This window comes from Grampus griseus, assembly GCF_964374135.1.
Source record: "Grampus griseus genome assembly, chromosome: 12".
Lineage (NCBI taxonomy): Eukaryota > Metazoa > Chordata > Mammalia > Artiodactyla > Delphinidae > Grampus > Grampus griseus.
In genome coordinates, this window is record NC_139006.1 from 40,614,610 (window position 1) to 40,637,090 (window position 22,481).

The 22,481-nt window shown below is 42.7% G+C and overlaps 1 protein-coding gene across 2 annotated transcripts in view; it reads left to right on the forward strand.

The window, feature by feature from the left end:
* LAMA3 (laminin subunit alpha 3) overlaps window positions 1-22,481 on the forward strand; it is a gene marked incomplete at its 5' end in the record, with an annotated part of 240,762 nt that overhangs the window by 97,995 nt on the left and 120,286 nt on the right. For both annotated transcript variants that reach the window (XM_082667718.1, XM_082667719.1), the window contains 11 exons: window positions 1,716-1,853; window positions 4,823-4,869; window positions 5,810-5,909; window positions 6,607-6,659; window positions 6,871-6,976; window positions 7,809-7,908; window positions 11,212-11,368; window positions 13,609-13,741; window positions 16,236-16,378; window positions 19,345-19,442; window positions 19,944-20,097. In XM_082667718.1, the coding sequence (XP_082523844.1) occupies window positions 1,716-1,853; window positions 4,823-4,869; window positions 5,810-5,909; window positions 6,607-6,659; window positions 6,871-6,976; window positions 7,809-7,908; window positions 11,212-11,368; window positions 13,609-13,741; window positions 16,236-16,378; window positions 19,345-19,442; window positions 19,944-20,097 (1,229 nt within the window). The remainder of the gene's footprint in view (window positions 1-1,715; window positions 1,854-4,822; window positions 4,870-5,809; window positions 5,910-6,606; window positions 6,660-6,870; window positions 6,977-7,808; window positions 7,909-11,211; window positions 11,369-13,608; window positions 13,742-16,235; window positions 16,379-19,344; window positions 19,443-19,943; window positions 20,098-22,481) is intronic.

The window sequence follows — 22,481 nt, forward strand, 5'->3', positions numbered from 1 at the left end:
GAGAAATATCTATTTAGGTCTTCTGCCCATTTTTGGATTGGGTTGTTTGTTTTTTTGTTATTGAGCTGCATGAGCTGCTTATAAATTTTGGAGATTAATCCTTTGTCAGTTGCTTCATTTGCAAATATTGTCTCCCATTCTGAGGGTTGTCTTTTGGTCTTGTTTATGGTTTCCTTTGCTGTGCAAAAGTTTGAAGTTCCATTAGGTCCCATTTGTTTATTTTTGTTTTTATTTCCATTTCTCTAGGAAGTGGGTCAAAAAGGATCTTGCTGTGATTTATGTCATAGAGTGTTCTGCCTATGTTTTCCTCTAAGAGTTTGATAGTTTCTGGCCTTACACTTAGGTCTTTAATCCATTTTGAGCTTATTTTTGTGTATGGTGTTAGAGAGTGATCTAATCTCATACTTTTACATGTACCTGTCCAGTTTTCCCAGCACCACTTATTGAAGAGGCTGTCCTTTCTCCACTGCACATTCCTGCCTCCTTTACCAAAGATAAGGTGACCATATGTGCGTGGGTTTATCTCTGGGCTTCCTATCCTGTTCCATTGATCTATCTTTCTGTTTTTGTGCCAGTACCATACTGTCTTGATTACTGTAGCTTTGTAGTATAATCTGAAGTCAGGGAGCCTGATTCCTCCAGCTCCGTTTTTCGTTCTCAAGATTGCTTTGGCTATTCGGGGTCTTCTGTGTTTCCATACAAATTGTGAAATTTTTTGTTCTAGTTCTGTGAAAAATGCCAGTGGTAGTTTGATAGGGATTGCATTGAATCTGTAGATTGCTTTGGGTAGTAGAGTCATTTTCACTTAACTTCTGAACTTCACTATGTAACCCTGGAATTCAACGAGATAATCTCTCCAGTCCCTTCCGGTTCTTAAGGTGTGAAACCCTCCAGCTCAGGAAATAGTGGGCCATGTCCACCGCTCTCCTCTCCCCAGAAGCAGGTCCTTGCAGTGAGTGCTGAGTGAGGCTGAGTAACTGCCACCTTGTTGGAGGTTAGCTGCAGGGACCGGTAGGAACCTGACCCAGCAGGAAGGAGTAGAGAGGGGAATGTCCAGAATCTCTTCTCTCCATCCATCCGTGTTTAGTCACCTGCTTGAGGGGGATGAAGGGAACCTGGGATGCTTTTTCTGTCTATTCCCAACCCTGCCTGCATCACTTTTTTCACGATTATTCAGTTACACCTCACCTTGAGAAACTAAGTATGAGGAGAGGGGATCACTGTAGGCCAGTCTGGACTGGAACGGTTTGCATTTGATCCCCAGTGGGATGCAGAATTAATGTGGCCTCTGCATGGACTCACGTCCCCAGTCAGCTGTTCCCTGAGTCTTCCTCTGATGAGCACCGTTACTGAATGCAGGAAGCATCCCCCAGATCCTCATCCACAACCAGCCAATCTTGGTCGGTATGAAATTAACAACAGAAACCCCCAGCATTTATTGATTGCTCAGTGTGAGCCAGGCGTTGAACCCAGCTCTTTCAAGTATTCCCTTTATCTAATCCTGGCAACAATCTTATCAAGTAGATGCTAATATTATTCCCATTTAAGAAAGGGGAAACTGAGGCTTAGAGCAATCGAGCGACTTGTTTCAAGTTCCATGTCCGATGAGACGTGGAGCTGGAACTTGCATTTGGGTCTTTGTGGCCCCGCCTCCATACTCTTATCCGGGTCCTGTGCCCCCCTGCCCTGGGTCTTACTGAGGTCTTTTCATCCAGCCTGCCAGTGTTCAGCCCTTGGCTCCTACCAGACGCTGTGCAGCCCAGTGACTGGACAGTGCGAGTGTCAGCCGGGGATCACAGGACAACGGTGTGACAGGTGTCTCTCAGACGCCTCTGATTTCCCCCACTGCCAAGGTAGGGAAGACATCAGAATGCCGGAGGGCGGGTTCCTCTCTGAAGTATGTGCGGGCAGCATCCCAAAGAAACCTGCAGACCCCTGAAGACCCACCACTGGTCACTGCTACACTTTTGACCCTAATCTGCCTGGTTCCTCCCCAATTTGAGTCCATTGAAAATGGGTATACCAGTTATACATCTTAAAAGAAATCTAAAAATGACTTATTCCTAAAATTTTAAAAATTATTTCATGTGCTATAAATTTGTGTTTCTTTTTCTTTTTTTTTTAAATATTTATTTGGTTGCACTGGGTCTTACTTGTGGCTCGCGGGCTTCTTAGTTGTGGCATACGAACTCTTAGTTGTGGCATGCATGTGGGATTTAGTTCCCTGACCAGAGATCTAACCTGGGCCCCCGGCACTGGGAGCGTGGAGGCTTAACCACTGCACCACCAGGGAAGTCCCCATAGATTTGTGTTTCTTGATTTGCATGTAAATTCTCTGTGCAGCAGTGTGGCAGAGGTGACCCCTTTTAGCTAAGCTGAGCATTCTTGTCCCCCTTCCCAAGGCAAAGTGGCTTCCCTCTGGTCCTGGGTGGTGGCACCGATGTGTCTGCTCCGTAATTTCCTGCAGGTGTTCTAACAGGTCCCCCTGCAGGCAGGCAGAGCAGGGCTTTGCTGGTGTTCTGCTCTCCTCTCTTGCCTGCCACTGGCCTCCTGGGGGATGGTGTCATCCCACATCAGCCCAGGTGTGAGGGGCCGGGGAGTGGGGTGAACCAGAGTCTCTTCAGTTTGGAAAGAGTGAGCCAAGGATTGCAACACTGTCCTGGGTCGGTCCTCATGCCTGCAATGATACGAGAGATGAGAGTGTGCCGGGCTCAGTGACTCAGGGCACAGACCAAAGATGCCCAGGATGGGCTTCCCTGGTTGTGCAGTGGTTGAGAGTCCGTCTGCCGATGCAGGGGACACGGGTTCATGCCCTGGTCCAGGGAGATCCCACATGCTGTGGAGCGGCTAGGCCCGTGAGCCATGGCCGCTGAGCCTGTGCGTCCGGAGCCTGTGCTCCGCAACAGGAGAGGCCACAAGAGTGAGAGGCCCACGTACCGCAAAAAAAAAAAAAAAAAAAAAAAAGATGCCCGGGAATCTCCCTGTGCCCCCGGAGTGTGCAGGCCCCAGTGGCGAGTAGCTCCTGACTGCTGCTTTCAGAGACTCTTTCTCTGTTGAGAAGCGGGTGTTTGTGAAAGGCTGACCCAGACTTTGCATCAGGAGACTGTGGTTTTCTCACACCCCTTCCTGCTCCTGATGGCGCTTGGAGCCTGGCACAGAACCATCTGAAGACAGGGCTGCAGCTCCAACTTGATTCCCCAGAACCTCGCTGACCAGAATCCTCAAGAGATCAGGCTTTCTTGCCGGTGGCAACAGTAGCCAGCAGTCAGAGGGGACTGCTCACTTTGGAGAAGGCCTGGAGGTCCCTGGAGAGGGAGGCTGTCCCAGGCTTGGTGTCCTCACCTCCCCGGGGTCGGGAGTGGAAGGAAGTGCTGAGCAGTGGGCAGAGGGGCTGGTCAGCCAGGACAAGTTCCCTGGAGCTGGATGGGGCCACTGGGCAGCTTGGGGAGGAGCCAAGGGCTGGGCGGGGCCAGGTCGGAGAGCAACAAGGAGCTGGAAGGTTGTGTTGGCTTGTTACAGAAGAATTCAGGAGCATCAAAAAAGGAAGAGACAGAGGGCTTCCCTGGTGGCACAGTGGTTAAGAATCTGCCTCCCAATGCAGAGGACAGGGGTTCGAGCCCAGGTCCGGGAAGATCCCACATGCCGCAGAGCAACTAAGCCCGTGCGCCACAACTACTGAGCCTGCACTCTAGAGCCTGTGAGCCACAACTACTGAGCCCGTGAGCCACAACTACTGAAACCTCCAGGCCTAGAGCCTGTGCTCCGCAACAAGAGAAGCCACTGCAGTGAGAAGCCCGTGCACCGCAACGAAGAGTAGACCCCACTTGCCGCAACTAGAGAAAACCCGCGTGCAGGAACAAAGACCTAACTCAGCCAAAAATAAATAAATAAATTTGTAAAAAGAAAAAAATGGAAGAGACAGAGAGAGAATATCATCAAGGGGGAAGTTGAAGCAAAGAGAGGAGACAATAAAGGCAAAAAGCCTAGGGAGCAACGTGTAAGAAAACAAGATCATATTATGGGTTTATTTCAATTATTTGAAAAAGGCTCAGAGCAGGCTTACCCAAACTCTCTTCATTTTTATTTTTTATTTATTTATTTTTTGGGCCTCACAGCTTGTGGGATATTAGTTCCCCGACCAGTGATTGAACCCAGGCCCTTGGCAGTGAGAGCACCGAGTCCTAACCACCAGACCGCCAGGGAATTCCCTCTTCATTTTTAACGCCGTGTGATAGTAATGCCGAGACACTGCAAGACCCTAATTTGTTGAAAAGAGGTTATGACATTGGGTTTGTAATACTCTACTGACTAAGGCAAGAAAGCAAATTAATTAATTTTACAAATAATTTTAATACAGGTGGAGAACAAGGGGTCTGTGATAGTTAAAGAATTGTCTTGAGTAACTAAAACATATACTAACAGATTCTGTGACATCTAATTGGACAATTAAAAAATCTCTTGGTACAATACTGCCCTCTTCTGGATAATCCGAACGAGGTTCAAAATTCTAGACTCCTTTCCCCAGTCTCCTTTGTTATCAGGTGGAAGTGAACTTTTAGTAGTAGGCAGGGAAGAGGGTTGTTCGGTGGCCAAAGGGGTGATTTGGGGATTAAGGACCATGAGGATTGTTCAAGGTGTCTTTTTCTGAATTATATGCAAAGTCCTTGCCACCCATCTATCAAAAAATACAAATGTAGATGCACCAGTTTTAAAAACAAGTAAAACTTAAAAACAAAACAAAAAAACCCTCAAAACATCAAAACAAAGGGACAAACAAACATTAAAACCCCAGACATTTACACCACTTCTAAATCATATACAGGCTCCAGCAGTGTCTGTGACCCAGCCGGAACCCTGGACTCCAGTTTGGTAAGTAGAGGATTGTAAAAGGGTTGCGATTCTAACTATTGTTCTGATACTTATTTGAGACCGACACATTTGGGAGCTTCCTGGAATTAAAAGTACATTAAAATAAGACCTGAGGCCAGATAGCTTGAAGAGACCACTGCTCTTTTTCAAAGTGCATATGTGATATTGTGATTTTCTGCCCCAAACAAAAGAATACGGTTTATTTAAACTTTGAATTGCAGAGTCCTAGCGTTACTCTGAGGGCGTTGCCACCCTGGAAACCTGCGCATAAGCCTGCCATACATAATTAAAATTAAGAAAATCAGAGGCCAGTACACATTTCATTAAGCTGTGTACAAAGTAATTGCAATTTATTTGCTATTACTCCAAGCACAATACCATGGCATTCTGATTCATTTTCTAAGCACTTTAGAAATGATCTGTCTTCTTGGCCTCAGAGCTTGGAGAAGCTGGAACTCCAGGCCCTGGAGGGAAAGGGGAGAGACATTTTGCCTTTTCACTATGGGGCTTCACGGTGTTTAAGCAAGGCAGTGACTCTGGCATATTATAGACACACTTGCAGATAAACATAATTTTCTACTACCTCTCAGCATGTTAAATATTCAGATATTTTCCGTTAAGGTTTATAGTCCGTGCTGTAACAGAATCAACAAATAAAGACAGTGTTATCACAATGAGTCGTTAACATTTTTTTTCTTTTTCTGAATTTTCCAATTTTGCTTTAACCATGTATATGGTTTATGTGTGTAACAAATAAATAAGAAAACAAAATCAATTAGCAGACTGTTGAAATCAACCCAGTACTTTTATTCTGCCTGGACACACTTAATTTACATTTCGTGACCAAAATATATTTCTGTGACAAGCTTTGTTCAGAACACTTGTTTGGAAACCTTCTTAATTTTGAGATGTCAAGCATTAGTTTGATTTTCTTTTAAAGGGGCATTGCCGATGCAAGCTTCATGTTGAAAGCCCTACTTGTAGCATCTGCAAACCATTATATTGGAATCTGGCCAAAGAAAACCCCAGTGGATGTTCAGGTGATGTTTCCTTCGAACAATATTTTACTATATTGTAACTTCCTCTTGATTTTCTTTACCTCAATGACTAAACTCACAAAAGAGCTATTGATTTAATCTGTTCAGTTTGTTTGAAATTCTGTATAAACGTCTTGATCCCCCCCCCCACTTTTGGCAGAACTTCTGTCATTTTCAAAATCTCAGCAAGGGATTTATATCCTGTTTCCATATGTATCATGTTTGAGAAGGCAGCTGCTTGATAAATGGTTTTTCCGCCTTGTTTTTATAATCCACACTTCCCGGTTTAATTTTATTTTCATTTTATGCTTAGATTGAAGCCAGTATAGGAACTTGGAAACACCAAGCTTAAGACGGCTAAGTGGAGTGAATATCTTTTAATAGGGTATATTTTCATGTAAGCATTATCGATAATGACCTTGACATTAGAATCATGTAAGAATCCCATGATGTTGCAGCTTTTGTCTTTTATGAGTGGTCATGAACAAACCAGTACTCCTTGTAGGTAGATGGTATTGATCTGACTGTTGGGTTCTGCTGACCCCAGAAAGCAATTCAGTTTTAGGCCTGACTGGTGCAAAGTGGAGTTCTGCTGAAGCATGCTAGAAAGTGATTGTAGGATTGCTGGTGTGTCCTGTTCCCAGAGCCGGAACTGTCCTTTTTGTAACCTTGGTCCAAGGATGCTCTCTTATCTTCCCAGAATGCCAATGCTACGTGGCGGGAACCGTGAGCGGAATTGGAGAGTGCGGGCAGGTAATGTGGGCCTGTTTCTCCCGGGATGCCGGTCGAATATACTAGCAGTTAATTGTGGGGTTTCTGCAGGAGGGTGTTAGTGCCATCTTCATGGCAGCTTTCAGATCCCGGCTACCCTGCTTCCTATGACACAATGAGCCAGTTTGAAATCTTGAAGATTAGCAGATTCTGCCATCTCACCAAATTTTGTCATCCGCTCATTGTTCTGCAGTTAGATGGTGACTGTCACTGTAAGTCCCACGTTGGTGGTGATTCCTGTGACACGTGCGAAGATGGATATTTTGCTTTGGAAAAGAGCAGTTACTTTGGGTGTCAAGGTAAGTCCTTCCAGGGGGTCCTGAGTAAGGCGAAAGGACAAAAGATGGACAAAGAATGGCAGAGTAGCCTTGCTTCTGCGTTCACTGTCTTCTTGCAGGCTTTCTGAGGGGATGGGACTGAAAAGATCTGTCCGGGGAAATTGGCCAAACATTCCCTTAAAACTAGAAATAAATTGCAAACAGGGCTGCTTCCACTTTTCTTCTACCAGCACACTGTTAAATTGGTTTAATTATAAAATTAAACCAATTTAAATTATAAAATTATAAAATTAAACCACTTTTCTTCTACCAGCACACTGTTAAATTGGTTTAATTATAAAAAAATCATAATTGGGATGCGGGGGAGCCATAGGGGAGATGTAAATAACAGCAAGACTTAGAGATTTTAAAGATAAATTTTGAAATATTAAAAAAGCTCACACAGTAATATTGTGTGATAATATTGTGTTAAATAATGAAGTTGCAGGAGCCCCACAAGGCTACTCTGGTATCTTTCAAGCAACCTCTCCTTCACCCACTGATTACAGTAGCACTATGCTGTGAAATTGTGTTTAGCTCCTGGGCTGCTGTCGCCTTACGTGGGACAACAGTGTGGGAACTGGCCCTACAAGTGCACCTCCGACTTTCAAGTGGACTCTTGGAGGGACTTGCTGTCTTACTTTGGGAGGTTCCTACGTATTTCAAACACCTGCCAGATGTAAGATGTGGCAAGGGAAAGAAGGAGCAGCCCTGCAACCCCGGGCTTCCTGATTTCCACTTCTTGTAGAGGGAGGGGAAGCCTCCAGCGTGGAGATGCTTTGATGGGTGACCACTGCTGTTTCCCGACTCTCAGGGTGTCAGTGTGACATTGGTGGAGCCGTCACCCCTGTGTGCAGCGGGCCCTCTGGAGTCTGCCGGTGCCGAGAGCACATCGTGGGGAAGACCTGCCAGCGGTGAGTCTTCACGGAGGTCCCCTCCATACTGACGTCGTGAAGGCTCTCTCAGAGACTTGTCTGTGCCGACAGTTCTGGGGGAGAGAGAAGCGGTCCCAGGGTAAGAGGGCCAGTGAAGCTGTACTGTCATTTGCAATCTGGACACTTGTCAGTGAGGGCAATTAAAACAGGAGGTAAAGTTGCCCTAAAAACGATTCCACTTTGTAGAGATCACAGAGTGGCCTCACGGGAAAGTTCCCAGAGGTGCAGAAAGCCAGGTGGGCGAGACTTGGGCTGGATGCATGAGGTGGGTTCCCACAGCTGAACCTCCACGTGGAAGTCACAGCCTGGGGGAGCCCAGCAGATGCAGCTCCTGCTTCTCCCGCGGGATCCGTGACTGTGGGGCTGGGGGTTAAGACAACTTTAGAAGTGGGAGGAAGTCCCTCATCTGATGCAGAAGCAAATCAAAATGAACAGAAGGAGCAAGGGTGCCAAGTGGAGACTGAGGTCCCAGAGGGGCTGTAGCAGGTATGGAGCACGCTGCCTCTGTCCTGCCTGTTTAGCAGTTTCTATATTTATATGAAACCATGATCCATCCATAATTGTCCATTAGTGGAAGGAAGAAAATTTTTAATATTCTGACTTTTTTAAAAACATTTATTTATTTATTTTTAAAAAACATTTATTTTATTTATTTATTTTTGGCTGCGTTGGGTCTTCGTTGCGGTGCGCGGGCTTCTCACTGCGGTGGCTTCTCTTGTTGCAGAACACGGGCTCTAGGCGCGGGGGATTCAGTAGTTGTGGCTCGCGGGCTCTAGAGCGCAGGCTCAGTAGTTGTGGCGCACAGGCTTAGTTGCTCCGCGGCATGTGGGATCTTCCCGGACTGGGGCACGAACCCGTGTCCCCTGCATCGGCAGGAGGACTCTCAACCACTGTGCCACCAGGGAAGCCCAGCCCTCTGACTTTTGATCATACGCTGAAAGTCTTAAGAAATGCAACGTCTAAATCTCGAGTACCTTCACTACTTCTGCATTGTCGACAGGTTAATAAAGAGATCTTTAATGTAATCAAGGCAAACCGTATGTACTGGGTTGGCCAAAAAGTTCGTTCATGTTTTTCTGTAACATCTTACAGAAAAACCCAAACGAACTTTCTGGCCAACCCAATACTTAGAATGACGCTTCTCTCCTTTTCCTCGATGTTTCCAACATTTGAATTCTCAGGATCAGAGCAGCTCAGCTGTGCTTTCTTCCATTGTTTCTAAATGACAGTAAAAGGGGCCTCATAGTAAAATGTATGTGAAGAAAGGCACGTCTGTAGTTCTGTTTTCCTGCAGACGAGCGAGGTTCACCGTAGACCAGAGGAACTTCATAAATTGGCTCAGAAACATTTTCCACCCATGTTTTACCTCTTCTCACCTTCCTGTTGATACAGTGAGCTGTCCCCCTACTTAATCAGCATGAGTTTTTTTCTCCTTCCAACTATGTAGATGATTGGCTAATTTGGGGGTTGAAATAATGCGTCAGAATAAATTACTCACCCTGAGGCCAAAATATTGACATTACAGTCAATACATATATATATGGAATTTAGATTATCCTTTGATTTAGTGGTAAATGATAAATGAAATAAAAGGATAGCACACCAACAACATAGATGCCACAGCACCTTTTTCTAGGTTGATAAATCTTGCATCTTTTTGTCCTAAATTCCTCCAAATGTTTGTTTACGGTATTATTTGTGTATTTTTAGTTTTTCTTACAAGTTTAGAAAGCATTCACATTCACTTTGTTTTTTAAATAGTTTTTGTGATAAAGTAACATGTGTTACGTTGTAAAATTTTAATAAGTACCTAAAAGTAAAAAGGCAAAGGAAAATCTTCATTCCGCCGCCGAGAGATAACCTCTTTTAATATTTTTTGTATATTTTCTAGACTTTTTCTATGAATAAAAATTAGTATTATATTTTATCATATAATTTATATCAGTTTTTTCACATATCATGAACATTTTCCATTGTAATTAAGTAGTGTTCAAAATATTTAATGGTTACATAATATTTAATAATTTCTTTATTTCATAATTGTACATATATTTTGTTTCCAAGTTTTCACTGTTGTAGACATTCTTTTATGTTGATTTTTTTTTTTTTTAATTTATTTTTGGCTGCGTTGGGTCTTCTTTGCTGCACATGGACTTTTCTCTAGTTGCTGTTGTCTGCGTTGCGGTGTGTGGGCTTCTCATTGCGGTGGCTTCTCTTGTAGTGGAGCACGGGCTCTAGGCACGTGGGCTCAGTAGTTGTGGCACACTGGCTTAGTTGCTCCATGGCATGTGGGATCTTCCTGGACCAGGGCTCGAACCCAAGTCCCCTGCATTGGCAGGTGGATTCTTAACCACTGTGCTACCAGGGAAGCCCTATGTTAATTTTGGACCCTACAAAATCATTCTTTAGAATATATTCCCTGAAGTAGAATTTCTATGTCAATGGGAATGGACATTTTCATAAATTACCTCCATAAATTACATTCATAAATTACCTTCGTAAATTGTAAGCATTCCTAATTCTACTTGCAATATAGGAGCATGCCCTTTTATTTCCCTTGACTAATTGGTCTTTATGGCTTTAAATCCACTAACAGCTATTAGCTTGGGACTGGATTGTCAAAATGCACCATTTTGAAGAACTTCAAGTAGTTTGAATATAAAATGTCACACAAGCATTAGAATATTTTTGATCCCTCTCTGTGACCACCATTATCAGACTCTTGAAAGGAATCCATTTATAGGCATATAGTTTAAGAGAAAACAAGACATAGAAAAGTCATTCTAATGATCAAAATATATATGTATATGTAGAGAAAACGTATCTAACTTGTAAACTTGGCATACGAAGTATTTTATGTCGTGTTCACTATTAAATCTGCAGTGCTTAGCAACAGTGCCTGGCAAAGATACTAATATTTGTGTAATCAGTGAATATGAGTATAAATGAATGAATTTATGGTAAATAGCCCAATTTGACTTTGCTAAATCATTGGCAACCATTTAAAACATTTTAAAGGGTGCTACCACTATGGGCTGTTCTAAATGCTTTTCTCATTTGGCTGCTTGGAACGAGTAGTGTTGGGTGTTTTCTGTGAATGTTTACATGAGCAAAAGCAATAATTTAGAGAAAAAGCAGCCCCCCCCTCAATTTGTCCTTATTTAATGCGCTTTGTCAATTTGGTGGGAGTTCTCTCAGTGATAGCTATTGGGATTAAAGGATATCCAGATTATCAACGAACCTCACTTTCTGTATCCGCCATTTACATTTTATTTATAAAAGACCTGAAAACAACTACTATTTCCCGGATTTGCATCATATGAGGTATGAGATTGAAGATGGCACTACACCCAACGGAAGAGCGCTTCGGTTTGGATTTGATCCCCTGGAGTTTCCTGAGTTCAGCTGGAGAGGGTATGCTCAGATGACCTCGATACAGGTGAGCAGCCAGGAGGAAGCAGCCTCCGGGTAAAGCAGCCCATACGCTTGCCCACAGCCCTCTCAGCGAGACCCCCAAAAGGTGAACTCTCCCAAAACTGATTCCAGGACTCTTGTTCTTGAGAGGGTAGATGGGGTGCTGGGTAAGGTTGGATTTTAACTGATAAGCATATATATCGACTTCACAGCTTATTGTTGCTTTAATTTGGTCACCAAATCGGAAAATGAAGGGATTAAAGAAAGATGGCGCTTATCTCTGGAGACTTTTTATAAGCAGTTTTCCAGACGAAATTAGGCTATATTTTAACATGAGAGACATTTTTCTTTAAAGCCATTTGTGGAGAATAAAAATGAGTTAACTTAATTCCAATAAAGCCTGTGTTGCTGAATTTTGAACAATGCTTTTTTTTTAATTTTTATAACTCTGAATTACTGTATGAACAGAAACTAAGATAAAGGAGGAGTTTTAGACAGTGCTATTTAATTTTTCTTTCCCATATTTCTCCTGTCCTTCAGTCTTCTCTACCGTATCCATCTCTCTTGGTTTTGCAGTGGAATAATTAAGGAATTTACACATTGTTTACCTTTAGAACTTATACAACATTTATAACTGAACATTTCTTTATAGTCATTGAGTAGTTTTAGCCTCAGAATTTCTCTTTGAGGTTGCTCTTCAAGCTGTTTCTCAGTGGAGAAATTCAGAATAAAAGAGGCAAGTTGATGACGATGGTAGCTCAGTATGTGTCCTTAGCAGATCCAGGACTAGTGCTTGCTATTTCTAAATCAGGAAGCCCTTAGAGACACAGGGGCAGGGTCACAGTTCCCTAGGAGCCCCCATTGATTCTAATGTTGCTTCTTGCCTGGCAAAGTGCCCCATCTAAGATACCTTTCACTAACAGTACTTGGGATCTTAAGACACTTCACTGTTTTCTCCTTCTCCCCAAATACAGCAATTCAGTTTCTTTAGTTCTCTGCTTTTACTTCATTATTCAGAAAAAAAGCAGTGCATTCCACTGAGTCATAATAGGATGTGAATGACTAAGAGCCCAATCAAGGTATATACCTCCTCACAGGTGTTTGCAGTTTGAAAGAATAGCTGGTTAACACAAAGGAATGAATTTCTAATGATGGATTTTTCTGTAAGTATTTTTAGTCAGAGGCCTTGGGTGGTGTTCCCTGGAATCACCACTTACTTTACTTTACCACTTTACTCTGCCCTTAATACATTCTTGCATTTTTATTTTCTGATGTGGAACTAACCCTTAAAGATGAACTCTGTCAAACTGAGAGGGCCAGTTAGAGTTCCTCAGTGTGGGTCAGCTGCAACTCCTGCTTCCAGAGCAAAGGATTCTACCCAACGCCAGTCTTTATTGCCATGGATGTCTTGTTCAACAAAAGTCCCCTTCATTTCAACCAAAGGAGCTGGAGGAAAGACCTAAAGAACTACTGGTTTAGAAATTTCCATGTTTCATGAACTTTCCTTGGGCCACAGCTGGATCTGGGCATGTGGTCTGTGGTTCAGAATTGAAATAGTCTAGTGTCTCCTTCAAGATCATGGGCCCAGCAACACTTACAGAGCATTGTGTTGGCAACAGGACCTGGGGACCAGCGAGACCCCCTGTCCCCAGCAGAGAGCCCACATTCTTCTCAGACAGGGACTGAGATAAATTCCATATGATTTAGCAGGCAGATTTTAGTTACATCTAGATTTCATCGCTAATGTGTTTGGGATCTTATAACCTCTCCTTAGCCACCACTGGTTTCTGTGACTGTTTCAGACGTTACGTATGTGAAGTGGACTCTGGAGTGCTCTCTCTCTGGGGCTGGTGGTGTTAAATAACATACTTTCTTTTCCTTCTGTTCTGCCTTTTTATTTCCCAGCTAGGGGTGGTTGCCCCATCACTGTTTCTTTCCCTGAACTAATCCATCTAACATTCTGCTCTGTCTGCCTGATTACTAAAAGGTCAAAAGAGGATCTTGGTTGCTGAGGGAGTGTGTTTTCACTGAACCTTTAATTGTAAGTGATTTTAATTTATTGGCTGACTTGCCTGTGTTCATCTTCCACAGAGTTAGTCACTGGTGTTTGTTGAGTGGGTGTGAATGTGTGTGTATATGAGTGTGTGTGTGTGTGTGGTTTGACTACAAGCTCAGTAGTGAAACTGGAATGCCATCACTGTTTGGCTAGCATGTCTTTTAACCAGCTGTCTCTTCTATACTTTATGGGCTTTTGGTATTTTTCAGAATGAAGTAAGGATCGTGTTGAATGTGGGGAAGTCAAGTCTCTCCTTGTTTTGGGTTGTTCTGAGATATGTTAACCCTGGAGCTGAAGCAGTATCTGGCCGTGTAACTATTTATCCATCCTGGGCTGAGGCAGGTGGGTAAATTTCCAAACCTCTTTTGGATAAAGAAGTGATTAATCAGTGAAACATTTTCTCTAATTTTCACAAAGTTGATCTCTTTAGAAAACATGAAGCCTGAGATGTCGTCTGATTGGGACACAGATGCCCTGTCCTTTGTACCTTTTCAATCTCTAAATGCTCTGAATATTTAAATTTTGCTGTTAAACTTGTTATTAACTGTCATAAAAGAAATCAGTGTAACAACCTGTGTACCTTGGCTGAAACCCATGGGTTATGATGTCACCACAGGGCAAAGCGAATTTATAACTCATTCAGGTAAAGTGGGTGTCACCTTTGTGGTGTTACTTGAGAGCCCCTGGCCTACTGCCCTAAATTCTCCCATTGTTTCAGGCAAACCAAGTAATTCAAGGAGAAATAGGTGAGGACAGGAATTTTTAAGATGAATGTGGTAAAGCATGAAGCCCAAGAGAGCTCCAGGGAGGAATAGGCCAACCTCATTCAGGGGTGAGGGATTCCTGAGGGCAGACGAGGAGCCACAGTCAGAGGGCAGAGCTCACCACAGTCAGGGATGAGGCCTGGAAGTCTGTTCTGCAAGGAGTGAGGGCTTCCGCTAGTCCAGGAACAGACTACTGGGAATTCCACAAGAACACAAAACGGCGCCAGTGGAAATCTAATTTAGGTGCGAATTTTAAGCGCCTTCGTGTAGTATCCATGGAAGAGTCGGACTTGGGGAAGAAATGACGTACCCAGTTGTGTCAGCCAAGCTTGTAAGGCTGGAGGCTGATTAGACGGTAACTACTAGGAAGAACCGGCAGGCTTGCGTTGTCATTTACAGAGGACTTTGGTATCCATTTCCTCACATGATAAGAACTTTGTGAAACCGAAGAAGGTTGAGGAGAAAACAGCTGAGAGGCATAGTAAATTTTCTAAGCACACAGCTGGTCCTTGTAGACAAGACCCAATCTTCAGACCCCAAACCCTTTCTTTTTTCTCTCTCTTTTTTTTTAACGTCTTTATTGGGGTATGCTTGCTTTACAATGGTGTGTTAGTTTCTGCTTTATAACAAAGTGAATCAGTTATACATATACATATGTTCCCATATCTCTTCCCTCTTGCGTCTCCCTCCCTCCCACCCTCCCTATCCCACCCCTCTAGGTGGTCACAAAGCACCGAGCTGATCTCCCTGTGCTATGCGGCTGCTTCCCACTAGCTATGTATTTTACGTTTGGTAGTGTATATGTATCAATGCCACTCTCTCACTTCGTCCCAGCTTACCCTTTCCCCTCACCATGTCCTCAAGTCTATTCTCTAGTAAGTCTGCATCTTTATTCCCATCCTGCCCCTAGGTTCTTCATGACCTTTTTTTTTTCTTAGATTCCATATATATGTGTTAGCATATGGTATTTGTTTTTCTCTTTCTGACTTACTTCACTCTGTATGACAGACTCTAGGTCCATCCACCTCACTACAAATAACTCAATTTCGTTTCTTTTTATGGCTGAGTAATATTCCATTGTATATATGTGCCACATCTTCTTTATCCATTCATCTGTTGATGGACTCCCAAACCCTTTCTAATGGACCCACTGCTTCCCAGGGGACAATGCCATCAGCAATTTGCCCTCCGTTAACAGTTGGAATACATTGTGGTTTGTTTTCTTGTTCTCTGGGACACCTTTCCTAAGCCCCCATGTCTGAGTCAGGAGTCCAGTTGTGTATTTATTCCTTAGTAACCTATGCCTCCTCCCAGATGCCACTGTCCACGCTGTACCGTATTTTCTTCTGGTCTGCAATCCACCACCTCCCCTGTCACCACTGTCAGGGAGCAAAGGCCATGCTGGCTGTGTTCACTGCCTGTTCCCCAGAACCTAGTTCCAGCCCTGACCTATAGTGGGCCCTGTAGATGTTCGTAGAACAGGAGAGTGAATGCAGGTATTTGGAGTAAACATTTCTTCTAAAGAAGAAGCCTCCATTGGACTCCGATGCAACAGTTTTGTTTCTGAACCTACTACAGAAGGTCCTCTGTTTGTTTAATGCAGAAGAAAACATTGCATCCTGAAAACAAGAGAAAACCGAAACTTCTTCTTATTTCAAAATGAATGCCTGTTCTTCAACAGAAATTAAAAAATTTTTAATTACATATAAACAAAAAAGGAAAAAAAATAGTTTAATATCTAATGTAATATACTGAATACTTACTATGTGCAAAGAACTTTTCTAAGCAGTTTACATGTCTTAATATACTTAATAAATTTAAAGATTACAATCCCAGCATAGATAGCCACTGCTAACATCTTATCAGTGATATCTTTCTAGTCTATTTTATACATAGATACATGCATTCATGCAATTGTTGAAAATAAGTTCAGTAAATCTGATCAGTTCATATGATCAGTAAACTCTCTGAAACCTTTTAAGATGTCAACTGAATGTTCAAAGCTGAGTATCTAAAATCAATACACTGGCTGCTAGAAAAATGCCCTAAGCAATTCTTTTTATTTCTGATAGATGCTGCTCAAAGCAAAGAGACCATCTTCCAGCCGAGTAAGGAGCCGGCCTTTGTCACCGTGCCCGGAAATGGTTTTGCAGATCCATTTTCAATTGTGCCAGGAACATGGATCGCTTGTATTAAAGTGGAAGGAGTCCTCCTGGTAAGAGATGGTTCTGAGGGGAGATTCTTCCCCTCTTAGAGATGGTCCATCCACAGTGACCCACAGTGACCAGAAGGTAGAAAAATCATAGCTGGTTCCCTTTTAGACACAGGAACCTATGGTGACATTTGCCCTCACATGACATAATGACATAGGAGCCAACCTAAAATAGCTTTTATATTCTTCCAGCCAGCTTCTCACGGGCTAAAAAAAAAGAATTTTTTTACTCAGAATGACTCAAAGATATTAAAATAAATGCACAACCTTTATGAGCATATGTCCCAGCCTTTCAAAAGTTTCTTTGGGGTTTTTCATCATGAATCAGAAGGGCGGTAAGAAAAAAATTAACCTCTCTGGGAACTGTGCACAATGAATCAGAAGGAGCTAGAGGAAGAGAAGACCCTAACATGAGTGAAGTTCTTGGTGGTGAAAAGCGAAGGGAGAGACGAAGAGCCAGTGCCTCTCTGTGACCTGCTTCCTGCCTCCTTCTGCCTTGACTGTGGCAGTAGCATCATCAAACAGATTGCCTTGGACAAAGAACTCTTCATCAGGGGAAGGGCTGTGTCCTCGCGCATTAATAGAATAGGCAGAGCGGCCAGGGGAGTTGTAGGGATGAAACCTGCTATTTCAGATACCCCTCTTTGATGTCTGCTTTCGCTTATAGCAAGTTCTTTTCAAAATAGTCTTTGGCAATACTTGGTTTCATGCACTCAGAGTGGAAAGCAGAAAGCGTTTCCTTCTGGCACAACTCTTTTGATTGGCTAAATGAGCAGATCTCAGGCAAGTCTGCCCCATACGGTAGAGACCATGCTTATCCATGTAGGTCCTTTCCAAATCTGAGATCTTATAATGTGAAGGTTTCAGCTGTTCATTCAGTCCCTATTTTTCTTGCACTTCTTGGTAGAAAGGTTTGTTGCTTTACTAAAGTTTCTGAATGTTTCACAGATATTAGACATGAGGAAGAGGAAAATTCCATTGAGTCCAGTAACAGGGCACAAAGTTGGACTAATGGAAAGAAGGAGTTCATGGTAAAAGTTACTGCATAGGCATGGAAGAGTCTTCATGACCTTTAGCCACTGCAGTTGTATCATAATTCATATGTATGCTTCCATATTATGATCTCATTTTCTCTAAAAATATTTTATTGAGCACTTATTATCAACCTTTACTGTTTTAGGATCTTTGGGACCATAAAGTAATGAGGAGATATGGTCCCAACCAAAGGAAGCTTACTAATAGAGCAATAGCCATTTAAAAATTAATATTAGAGAAATGTAAATCAAAACTATAATGAGGTATCACCTCACACAGGTCAGAATGGCCATCATCAAAAAGTCTACAAATAACAAATGCTGGAGAGGGTGTGGAGAAAAGGGAACCCTTGTACTCTGTTGGTTGGAATGTAAATTGATGCAGCCACTATGGAAAACAGTATGGAGGTTCCTTAAAAAACCAAAAATAGAGTTGCCGTATGATCCAGAAATTCCACTCCTGGGCATATATCCAGAGAAAACTCTAATTTGAAAAGATACGTGCACCCCAATGTTCCTAACAGCATTATTTACAATAGCCAGGACATGGAAGGAACCTAAATGTCCGTTGACAGATGTATGGATAAAAAGATGTGGTGTATATATATATATATATGTATATATATATATATATATATATATATACACACACACACACACATATATATATTTTTTTTCAATGGAATACTACTCAGCCATAAAAAGAATGAAATAATGCCATTTGCAGCAACACAGATGGACCTAGAGATTATCATACTAAGTGAAGTAAGTTGGAAAGAGAAAGACAAATACCATATAGTATCACTTATGTGTGGAATCTAAAATATGATACAAAGGAACTTATTTACAAAAGAGAAACAGACTCACAGACATAGAAAAATTTATGGTCACCAAAGGGGAAAGGGGGTGGGGGAGGGATAAATTAGGAGTTTGGGATTAGCAGGTACAAGCTACAGTATGTAAAACAGATAAACAACAAGGTCCTACTGTATAGCACAGGGAACCATATTCAGTATCTTGTAGCAAACCATAATGGAAAAGAATATGAAAAAGAATATATCAATACACATCTGAATCACTTTGCTGTACACCAGCGACTAACACAACACTGTAAATCAACTATACTTCAATTAAATTTTTTTTAATTAAATTAAACCCCACTCAGATAGAAGCCCGCTGAGCCCCTACTTTTCCTCTCCTGTACATTCTCCTCCTCTCTGCTGTAGACATATTGAGGGCTGTGAAGAGACAGAAGCCTCATGGCCCGTGTACCAGTCTCTCACCATCGTGGCAAACATTCCCTCCCTTCTTTCCTCGGCAGATAGTCAGTGATGCCAGGATTTGCAGAAGCCCAAACTCTGCCCTTTCCGGAAGAGCTGCTTCTGAATTCCCGCTGTGGGATCCACGTGGCACCCTCAGTGGAAAATGTTCTTCCTGTCCTGACCTAGGGCAGGCAGTGGGCCAGTTTCAGGCTATGATTTACCGGGATCGCAAAGCATCACTTTTTTACACGAAGCCAGGAGAGCGTTACTCTGGTGTGGGAATAAAAAGCCAGAATACATGACCTACAACTCAGGGTTCTATAGGGATGAAGACAACCAGCCTGTCAAAGGAATGTCTCATCAATTGACAGGTTATTACTGTCTTTATTTCTGAATTTATTAACAACCCAGAAGAACCAGTAAAACTTCCCCTGAGATTTGAAAATAAAAATGTTTGCCTAAGGCGCTTATCTCCAATGCTTGAAGCTCCCGTGAGGGGTTGCTTTGTGTGTTCTGGTGAATCAGGGGGCAGAACAAAGTAGCTGATGCGGACAGTGTAACTAGAGTGCTTCACTTGGTTATTATTAGCTTAGCTACTATGTGTAGCTCTTTTATGACTAACGTACGGCCGCCCTCCTAATGAGTAATCGTCCTTTCGGTCTTTATTTCCTAGGACTACCTGGTACTGCTCCCCAGGGACTACTATGAAGCTCTCTCATTGCAGCTGCCGGTCACAGAGCCGTGCGCCGACGTAGGCCCTCCCCGAGAGAAGTTAGTATGGGCAGCGGGTGCATTGTCGGGGGCCTCTAACTTAGGAACCTTGGGTGCAAGGATTCTCAATAGGCTTCAGGGTCACGACTTAACAGAGTGCTCTGGTTAATTCCTTAATTGTGTTTTTTCTGTGTGGCAGTGACTGTCTTTCGTGTAAGACTCACAAAGTACTTTGCACACGGTTTCTGGCGCCTAAGAGTGACTCACCCTCTCGCCTGAGGAAGTGGCGATGCATGCCCAAGTAATACCCTCAGGGTCATGCATCCGGTGAGGCGAAGAGCTTAAAAGCGTGTCTAGGTTTGTGGACCTTTGCTTCTCCCATTCCTCATGCAGATGACAATGGACCACCCGATTGCTGTAGTCAGCACTTAGTAAGAGTTTGTTGAAGAATGATGAGTGAATGAATGAAAGACGGAAAGCATAAGAGCCCCGGGGATGCACTGTGATGTTCTGTGTTCTGTTCTCGGTCGTAACTGTCGTATTTTATTGTTTTTGTTGAAGTTGCTTGCTTTACCAGCACTTGCCAGTGACCCGATTCCCCTGTGCCCTGGCTTCTGAGGCCAGACACTTCCTGCTTGACGGGGAGCCAAGACCCTTGGCAGTGAGGCAGCCCATCCCTGAACACCCAGTCATGGCGGACCTCAGTGGGAGAGAGGTGGGGCAACCTTTTCTTTACTGTCAAAACTATTATTACTTCCCAGTCCGTCTGCTGAAAACCCTTAGCTGCGATTGCTTCTCACATTCAGGGGAGCCTGGAAGACTTCCTCAGAGGTGTTAGTTAAAGGTGTGCTGAGTTCTCTGATTCGGGCTGGGGCTGGGTGGTCCAGCCCACTGAACCATGAGAGGGCTGGTCTCTGAGCACATTCTGCAGTAGATGTGGTGGGGAACATGGACGACCACAGAATCCTTTCCTTTTGATCCTCTGGGCTGATAAGGGGGCATCCTGTTCTGTCTGATTCAGGGCAAGATCTCTCTACAAGGCTTCCAGAAATTACACAGCTTACCCTCAAAGGATACAATGCTCCCTGACTGCTCATCACCTCAGGCTAGGTGATTGGTAGCAGCTGAATTCCTTGAGCTCATAATCTGGAACTGCTACTCCCAAAGGGACCTCCTTCATGGCTCAGAGGACCGGTTAGTACAGATCTTGGCATTACTTTTCTTCCGGGAGTTCTCTGAGCCTCAAAACAATCTAAGACTACACTGTTTTAAGATTGAGCTAGAAGTGTTGTGTATCAACAATTAGAACTCATTACCTCAAAACGAAGACACTGAAAAGAAAACTTCCTCCACAATATTTCCATTCCTTACCTTCTACAATGTTCTCTGTTTCGTACCCTTGAGGAAAATGTTTATTTGGGGGATTAAATCTGTGGAATGAAAATATATATGGTACTCTCACTGACCATTTAGATGTGTACCTTTTTGTAAACTACATTCCTAACATTTTCAAGGTAGAAGTTATAGGATTTTAAGGATGTTTCTTAAATTTAGTCTTCATTTCATTTTATTTTGAGTTTTTATTTTACAAAAATATATACTTGTTATAAAAAGTAACACAACATGCATAAAGAAAAACGAAGCAATCTTACTTCCTCTCCATTCTAATATTCAGTCCACTGTCTCTCTCCCTACCCATGCTCTGTGTGTATACAGATGCATATACCTGCCTACGCATATATACAAACGTGTGTGTGTGTGTGCATGAGCGTGCGTGTGTGTGTCTGTGCGTGAGTGTGCGTGCGTGTGTATGTGTTCCCCACACAGCAGGGAGGTACAGTTGGGAAGGGCTGATCTCCAAGAAGTGATGCTGATGATTCATCAGGAGTTGTTCCCACCTCTGACTTAGCCCAGAGCCACAGCACTGAGCTATTCTATTTGCATGATGCACAAAACTAAGCCCTGGGCTGTCCAGTTTTATTTTTACTGTTTTATCTGAGGGCTTACACACTTGTGCTGTCTGATGTAGTAGCCACTAGCCCATGTGTCTATATACATTTAAATTAATTAATCTTAAGTAAAGCTAAAAATTCAGTTCCGTGGTTGCACTAATCACATTTCAAGTGCTCAATAATCATATATGTCTAGTCGTCACCCTATTGGACAGCACAGATTACAGAATATTTTGCCATCACAGAAAGCTCTATTACACAACATTAATAGATCGCTGTGCTAAAACTCAGAGACAAATGGAGTTAGAAGAGGTCTTAGGAATCATCTGATTTCCCTTCCTGTGAAAGAATTCTTTCTACATTATCCTTGTCAGATATTTATTCATTTATCCTCTGTTGAATACTTAAATTGATGGGGGACTCACTTCTTCTAGAGGTAGCCTAATCCAGCACCTGTGGTACCTTCTGATTCCCAGTTCTTTGGATGCAACCTGCTTTCCTTTCCTAAACCTTTTGGCATCATCTTTTTATTTTTTTGTATTCTGAAATTTCATAAGGATGTGCCTTGATATAGGTAGTTTCAGCCAGTGTGCTGGGCTCTCGGCAGACCCTTTTAGCCTAGAAACTTCTCTGGGAAACTTTCTTGAGTTATTTCTTTGATAATTTATTTCTTTATCTTTCGTCCACCTTTCCAATCTCTTTATCTAGTTTTATGTTTTGGGAGATTTCCTAGATTTTTTTCCAACCCCAACCCCAACTCAACCCTACACACACACACACACACACACACACACACACACACACACAGGTTCCAACTTTCTTTGGTCTGTTCAATTAGTTAACATCCATTTGCTTTCTAGCTTCCAAACTTTTGTATTCTCTGGTCTGTTCTTTTCCTCTTCTCAATTCTCTTTTCTTTGTGGGTTTATGATTCAAAAAATATTTACTCTTATTTTTGTGGATTTCTGAGAGGGAGGATCAATAAATATGTGTGCTAAATCCAGTATGTTTAACCATAGGTTCTAAGATGGACTTCTATTTGTGATATTCTGAAGTTTTATTACGATATGTTTAGGTGCAGATTTATTTTTGTTTATTAGTTTAATACTCAAAGTGCACTTTCAATATGAAGAGTCATGTCTTTCAT